Source organism: Somniosus microcephalus, chromosome 14 (genome assembly GCF_052327205.1).
Source record: "Somniosus microcephalus isolate GS21.2 chromosome 14, FLI_Smic_1.0, whole genome shotgun sequence".
Lineage (NCBI taxonomy): Eukaryota > Metazoa > Chordata > Chondrichthyes > Squaliformes > Somniosidae > Somniosus > Somniosus microcephalus.
The window spans coordinates 23013777-23022156 of NC_141000.1; the positions used below are offsets into that span (position 1 = coordinate 23013777).

The 8380-nt window shown below is 43.9% G+C and overlaps 1 protein-coding gene across 6 annotated transcripts in view; it reads left to right on the forward strand.

The window, feature by feature from the left end:
• sh3kbp1 (SH3-domain kinase binding protein 1) overlaps positions 1 to 5319 on the forward strand; it is a 295127-nt gene extending 289808 nt beyond the window's left edge. For all 6 annotated transcript variants that reach the window (XM_086006346.1, XM_086006349.1, XM_086006347.1 and 3 more), the window contains one exon: positions 4521 to 5319. In XM_086006346.1, the coding sequence (XP_085862472.1) occupies positions 4521 to 4562 (42 nt within the window). In that variant the 3' untranslated portion in view covers positions 4563 to 5319. The remainder of the gene's footprint in view (positions 1 to 4520) is intronic.
• The last annotated feature ends 3061 nt before the right edge of the window (positions 5320 to 8380 follow it).

Here is an 8380-nt window from a genome sequence, read left to right on the forward strand (position 1 = left end):
GTTTCCCATTCGTTTAACTGGTTTGTGAATGGAGCTGTCCCAGTTTGAAAAATGTCTCGCTGGTATCTTGAGTGCTTGATAAACAGTACTTGAATGTTAGTGTAAACAATCCTTTGTCCTGTGAGTGCTCGGTAAACAATCCTTTGTTCTGTGGTTACAGCCTAACCGCAACTAGATTGACAGCAATCACTTAAGCCCTTGAGTCAACACTGCTGAGGGCTTGTAAACAGAGTCCTTTGTCCCATGTTGAAACTTCCTAACCGCAGTTGATTAACAGTTTCAAGTACCTTGCGTCAGCCAGTGTTGGGAGATCCTGCTTTTATATTCATACAGGCTGTCTTTTCTCTTTTTCCACGAGGCCGGCTACAGCCATTTTTAATGTCCTGGGTTTTTAAAGTACATTCCAACCAGGTTTTCTTTAATCAAATAATCTTCAGGGGCTGCCGAAATTTTGCAAACCTTACAAGTTCCATCACCTCTGATCTTATGGATGGACCCAGAGGCAGAGGGTCGACATGCTGCTGAGCTGAGCTGGCAGAGTCCTGCGCCCTCCGACAAGGACTCTCCACTGCTGTCCCTGTCTCCACAATCTGCTGATGCTCACTTGTGAGCTGTGATACACCAGGTGACAACACTACTCTATGTCCCGAACGTCCCACCGAGGTGTGAGTGTCTGCGCTGGTGCTGGGTGCGCTGATTTCTGCTGACGCTGCGCCCTCAGAGGTTGCAGCTTCCTCTGAGGAGTCTGGCTGCTCAGCCTCTTCTCCCTGGCTAGGGGAGACGGATGTTTGTGATGGTCCTGTGGGGGAGTAAAGGAGTCAGAGATGTGATGCAAAGGCTCATAAGTGCATCTGTTACAGCTTCACAATCATTATCAGCAACTCATGCAATGTCAAAGAGAGAGATGGGAAACTTTTCTGTCACCAGCTTGCTGTGTTGCACCCGTCTGTCCGTCCCCCACGCGCAAATCATCCTCAATGCCCATGATTTCCAGGACGACGACCTCCCAGGGGGTCGGGTGGGCTATTGAGGGTGGCCCTCCTCCTGTCCTGGCTCGCACTCTCTTGTGATCTCTCTTTTCCTGCAATGAGGGAGACAAGTGGAGGTTGAGTGAGAATGAAGGAGTGAGTGTAGAGATTGCATAGCATAGATACTTAGAAGGAGACAAAGATGGAGTGAGGTTGCAAGACCAAGGGCCCTCCCTGTGTGTTGTCAGTTGTGTTCAAAGCATCAGAGTGATAGGGAGTGTGAGGGCTGCATGGTGGAATAGTTATGTGAATGTGAGCATAGAGAGAGGGAATGGGTAAGGGTGCATGGATGCCGGTTTCAAGTGGGATGTAAAGGAAGAGATTGCTAAAGCTGAGTGCTGGTGAGGAAAGGCAATGGGGATCAGAGTGAGGGTGATGGGAAATTCATACTCACTTTTCCAGTGCGCTGAAGGTCATGAAATCTTTTCCTGCACTGTATCCAGGTTCTGCGGGTGGCTCCCAAGGAGTTGACCACCTCAGCCACCTGCAACCACACAGCCTTGGTCTGAGTGGGAGGCCTCTTCCTCCCTGATGAAGGGAAGAGCACCTCCCTGATGGCCCTAACCCCATCCAGCAATGCCGCCTCGTCAAAGCGAGGAGCTGTTCTTGCCCTCCCGCTTGTCATCTTTCCTGCAGGTCCCTCTGACACCAAATGGAGGAAGCTTGGCAGCCTGCAGAAGAAGCAAGGCTTCCTGTGGACCTTAAATGCAGCAGCAATGATGACATCATCGGAGGGGACTTTGTCATGAAAAACCCCTTTGCAAAGGCTTCCCACATGCTGGAAATCAATTGGCCAATTGAGTTAAAATTGCATCAATCTCCCACATCCATTTAGATTCGTGTGGGAAACACGAAATTCGGATAACACGACAACAGCTCGCACCTGAGTTAAAATCGAGCTCTTTGAGTCTGTCTTCACAAAAGAGAGGGACAGTGCAGACATTGCAGTTAAGGAGAAGTGTGAAATATTAGATGAGATAAACATAGTGAGAGAGGAAGTATTAAGGGGTTTAGCATCTTTGAAAGTAGATAAATCGTCACGTCTGGATGAAATGTATCCCAGGCTGTTGAGAGAAGCAAGGGAGAAAATAGCGGAGGCTCTGACCATCATTTTTCAATCCTCTCTGGCTACAGGTGTTGCTGGAGGACTGCTAACGTTGTTTAAAAAGGGAGAAAGGGATAAACCAAGTAATTACAGGCCAGTCAGCCTAACCTCGGTGGTGGGTAAATTGTTGGAAAAAATTCTGAGGGACAGTATTGATTGTCATTTAGGAAGATACAGATTAATCAAGGACAGTCAGCATGGATTTGTTAAGGGAAGGTCGTGTCTGACTAACTTGATTGAATTTTTTGAGGAGGTAACAAGGTGGGTTGATGAGGGTAGTGTATTTGATGTAGTCTACATGGATTTTAACAAGGCTTTTGATGAGGTCCCACATGGCAGACTGGTCAGAAAAGTAAGCCCATGGGATCCAAGAGAAAGTGACAAGTTGGATCTGAACATACAAACAATGACGGACAGGTAAAGACCCTCTGGTCCATCAAGCCTGTCCCACACAATTGCGATACCTTGTGTATCACAATATACACACTCTACCCTACCCGAAACCATGTGTTCTCCTGGGAGAGGCAAAAAAAATGATTTAAAAAACCCAGGCCAATTTGGGGGAAAAAAATCTGGGAAATTCCTCTCTGACCAATCTAGGCGATTGAAAATAGTCCAGGAGATCACTTTGGCCCTGAATTTCCTGCAGTACCTACCTCCTGTAAGAGGTGATCGCCACCCCAGCCAGAAACAAATTCAACAAGTCCGCATCCACCATACGAGACAGCAGCCTATTCCAGAGGTCCACTATTCTCTGGGAAAAGAACCACCTTCTGATATTTAACCTCGATCTAGCCTTGTGTAACTTAAATTTGTAACTGCTGGTCCTGCCTAACTGGTTTAATTGAAATAAATTGTCAGCTGGAACACAATCAATTCCCTTCATTATCTAATAAACCTCAATCAGCTCCCCCCTTCGTCTATGCTTCTTTAAGGTATAGAGTCCCAACTCTTTTAGCCTATCCTGGTAACTAAGATGCTTTAGACTGCGAATTAATCTAGTGGCCCTCCTTTGCACACTTTCCAAAGTCTCTATCACCCACCATGTGAGGAGACCAAAACTGAACAGTATTCCAAGTGCAGCCTGACTAAGGTCTTGTAACAAGGACAAAAGTGTGCCTTGACTTGTACTCAATTGTCCTATTGAAACACCCCAACACCCTATTTGCTCTAGCTATCGCTACATGGCATGCTCATGTACCTTTAAGGATGTATGCACTTGAAAGAAAGACTTGTATTTATATAGCGCCTTTCACGTCCACCAGACATCTCAAAGTGCTTTACAGCCAATGAAGTATTTTTGGTGTAGTCACTGTTGTAATGCCCAAGTTTCTATCTCCACCATCTTTAATGCCATTCCTTGAAGGGTGTATGAATGTTGAACATTTGCCCTTCTCATATGCATAACACTGCACTTATCTTGTTATACATCATTTTCCAGTCTTGAGCCCAATCTCCCAACAAATTAAGATCTGCCTGAAGCAGACGAGCATCATCTGCAGTTCTAACACTCGCACAGATCTTGGTATCAGCAAATTTGCAGATTGTGTCCCCAACGCCTACATCCAGATCATTAATAAAAATAGTAGAGCAACGGTCCCAAAACTGATCCCTGTGGGACACAACTGGTGACTGGTCTCCAGTCCATCTATAACTTTTTTGCCTACGTCCTGCCAGCCAGCTCTGAATCCAGCTCAATATATTATCACTAATACCAGAGGCTTCGATCTTAGAGAAGCCTCTTATGCGGTACCTTATCAAAAGCTTTTTGGAACTCTAAGTAGACAATGTCTATTGGACTTCCCTCATCCACCAACTTTGTAACTTCTTCAAAAAAAATCAAGTTAGATTTGTAAGACCTGACCTTTTTATGAAGCCATGTTGGGTGTCTCTAATATGACCCTCTCTATCCAAGTATTCAAATATTGCATCCCTAATGATTCCTTCAAGCAGCTTACTGTTACTGATGGGCCTATAATTATCCGTGACACTGGGAGGACATAATATTGCATCCAAAATATGACAACAGGAGTCTGGATTGGCACTGAGGAATGTCTTGATCAATGGAATACTTGGACATGATCTAGTCTGTGTGTTTGCCACCTGTCACTGTGAAGTAAAGTTGTTATAGAGAATATTAAAGAACACCCTAGGAATCACACCTAGGATCAGAACAGCAACTTTGACGAAGGGTCATCGACAGGAAATATTAAGTTTCTCTCCACAGATGTTGCCTGACCTGAATATTTCCAGCATTTTGTTTTTATTTCAGGACAGCAGCATTTGGATTATGGAGTAGATAGATGACCTGTCTGCTATTTAACATCCTCTGTAGCTCAACTTCTCACTGATTGATAAAGAAGCTCATGTATGTTTTTTGTTCACAGCTGGAAGTGGAAGGAATTAAAAAAGCACTTCACTCAAAATGAGTTCCCTGGACTGAATGCTGCAGTGACACCTCTGATGGCTCCAGGACTTAAATTATAATGCAGCCAAATTTAGTTTTGTGCCAAATTCATTTTGTAAGCATTTTCCCCCTTGCATCTTTTATAAACAGGTTTTCATGAGTTTTGTAATGCACAGGAGTGTCTTGGTCCCATGATAACTGCAGTGATTTTACTATGGTCCCTGTACTAAATGCACTGATGTCCAAAAGGCTTATTATATACATGTGTATGTATATAAATATAAAAAAAATGTACACACATTTGCAATGAAGTAACTCAGGCGCATAAGCCCACACTGGTACTATTGGATGCTATTTTTCAATAAAGAAAATGTAATGTTTGAGTACCAGTTTATATATGCCTGACTTTTTTGTTGTCCATTTATTTTTCTGTATTGACATGTGTTTTAGTTTATTTCTTCTGTGGTGACAGTATCACACTCATACAATAGTCATCGAGCTTTCATCTGTTGGCACAGGCCTGAAATGTCTTTTTTGTATAAGGTGCTTTTTATCTTGAAATTATCCCTCAAAGTACAGCAATGGGTGTAGTGAGCACAACATTCTAACCAAATTATTAATACTGTAGAATGTATGGAATTAAATTGGTGCCTGAGCAATTCCCTATTAAAGAATGTTCCCACCTCAGCATGCCCATTGTACTTCTGTGGGAATTATTTCAGACTGAGATTAGAACTGCATTTCAGATTGATTTATTAAATACACAATTGCTATTTTCAGAGATTGTCTGGCTACTTTCTTCTTACTCCGAGATGATGCAAGAAATATTCAGCTACTGTTTTAAGGCCTAATTTTCTACTAAAAAAATTGTTAGATACATGAGGCATTGGAACCAGTTCTTGGGGAGGAGTGACCTGTACCAAGGGGACGGTCTACACCTGAACTGTGAGGGAGCCGATGTCCTCGGGGTAATATTTTCTAGGGCGGTTCGGGAGGATTTAAACTAATTTGGCAGGGGGATGGGAACCTAGGTAGTGGAAAAGAGGGAAGTCATATGAAGTTAGAAATAGATGGTAGAAAGGTGAGAAGCAATAAGCAAAGGAGAGAAACACAAAGGGCCAAACTAATTCATAATGAGAGTGTGAAAAAAGCAAGCCTGAAGGCTTTGTATCTTAATGCTAGAAGCATTAGGAACAAGGTGGATGAATTAGTTGTGGAAATAGAGGTAAACAAGTATGATTTGATTGGGATTACAGAAACGTGGCTGCAGGGTGGGCAAGGCTGGGAACTTAACATCCAGGGATATACAATATTTAGGAAGGATCGGCAAAAAGGTAGGGGAGGTGGGGTAGCATTGCTGGTAAAGGAGGGGATTAATGCAATGGAAAGGAAGGATATTTACTCGGATGAAACGGAATCTGTATGGGTAGAAATGAGAAATAGCAAGGGGAGGAAAACGTTAGTGGGTGTGATATATAGGCCTCCAAATAGTAATATGGAGGTGAGGGAAGGCATAAAAAGGGAAATTAGAGAAGCGTGCGATAAGAGCACAGCTGTCATCATGGGTGACTTTAATTTACATATTGATTGGACTACCCAAATTAGTAAAAATTCTGAGGAGGAGGAATTCCTGGAATGTTTTCGGGACGGTTATCTGGACCAATATGTCGAGGAGCCGACTCGAGATCAGGCCATTTTAGACTGGGTATTGTGCAATGAGAAGGGACTTATCAGCAATCTTCTTGTACGAGGCCCCTTGGGTCAGAGCGATCATAATATGATCGAGCTCTCAGTCGAGATGGAGAGTGAGGAAATTGAATCAGAGACTAAGGTCCAGAACTTAAATAAAGGGAATTACGAGGGTATGAGACGGGAATTGGGTAAGATTGATTGGGTGGTGTTTCTGGGGGGATTGACAGTGGATAGACAATGGCAAGCATTCAAAGATAGAATGGAAGAATTCCAGAACATGTTTATACCGGTTTGGCATAAAAATAAACCTAAGAAGGTGACTCAACCGTGGATAACGAGGGAAATTAGGGACAGCATAAAATCAAAAAAAAGGGCATATCAACTGGCAAAAAAAAGCACCAGCCCGGAAGATTGGGGGCAGTACAGGATACAGCAAAAGAGGACAAAGGGATTAATCAGGAAGGGGAAAATAGAATACGAAAGTAAACTTGCAGCAAACATAAAGACAGACTGCAAAAGCTTTTATCGGTATATCAGGAGGAAAAGACTGGTAAAATCCCAAGTCGGTCCCTTGCAGTCCGATTCGGGAGAATATATAATGGAGAATAAGGAAATGGCAGACCAATTAAACTCATACTTTGGTTCTGTATTCACAAAGGAGGACACAAATAACCTCCCAGGAATATCGACAAACATAGGGACTAATGAGAGGGAGGAGCTGACAGAAATTAGTATCTCTAGGGATATGGTGTTGGGTAAGTTGAGGGGACTGAAGGCCGACAAATCCCCGGGGCCTGATAAACTACATCCTAGGGTACTTAAGGAGGTGGCCCTGGAGATAGCAGATGCTCTAAGGATCATCTTCCGGAACTCCATTGACTCGGGAACAGTACCCGTGGATTGGAGGGTAGCTAATGTTACCCCAATATTTAAAAAGGGGGGGTAGAGAGAAAGCAGGGAATTATAGACCAGTAAGCCTTACATCGGTTGTGGGCAAAATGCTAGAGTCCATTATTAAGGATAAAATAGCGGAGCACTTGACAAATGGGGAAAGGATCGGACAGAGTCAACATGGATTTACAAAGGGTAAATCATGTTTGACTAATCTGCTGGAATTTTTTGAGGAAGTAACTGGTAAAATAGATGGGGGAGAGCCAGTGGATGTGGTGTACCTTGACTTCCAGAAAGCCTTCGATAAGGTTCCACACAAAAGATTATCATGCAAAATTAAGGCTCATGGGATTGGGGGCAAAGTATTAACGTGGATAGAGAACTGGCTGGCGGATAGAAAACAGAGAGTTGGAATAAACGGCTCGTTTTCGGAGTGGCAGGCAGTGACCAGCGGGGTGCCGCAAGGATCTGTCCTGGGACCCCAGCTGTTCACAATATATATATAAATGATCTGGATCAGGGAATTGGATGCAATATTTCCAAATTCGCTGACGACACTAAACTAGGAGGCGGGGTGGGCTCTGATGAGGATGTCAGGAGGCTACAGTGCGATTTGGACAGGTTGGGGGAATGGGCGGATACGTGGCAGATGCACTATAATGTGGATAAATGCGAGGTTATCCACTTTGGGGGTAAAAACAGGAGGGTAGATTATTATCTAAATGGCAATAGATTGGGAGATGGGGAAGTGCAGAGGGACCTGGGTGTTCTTGTGCACCAGTCACTGAAGGAGAGCATGCAGGTGCAACAGGCGATTAAGAAGGCAAATGGTATGTTGGCCTTCATATCAAGGGGGTTCGAGTATAGGAATAGGGATACCTTACTACAGCTGTACAAGGTGCTGGTGAGACCGCATCTGGAGTATTGTGTACAGTTTTGGTCGCCCCATCTGCGGAAGGATGTTCTTGCCATGGAAAGAGTGCAGCGGCGATTCACCAGGCTGATACCTGGAATGGCGGGAATGACCTACGAGGAGAGATTGAATAGTTTGGGCTTGTACTCACTGGAGTTTAGAAGATTGAGAGGGGATCTCATCGAAACATATAAAATTATGGCAGGCCTGGACAGGCTGAATTCAGAGAGAATGTTTCCAATGGCAGGGGAGCACAGAACCAGGGGCCACAGTCTAAAAATAGCGGGCAAATCATTTAAAACAGAGATGAGGAAGAATTTCTTCACTCAAAGAGTGGTGAGCCT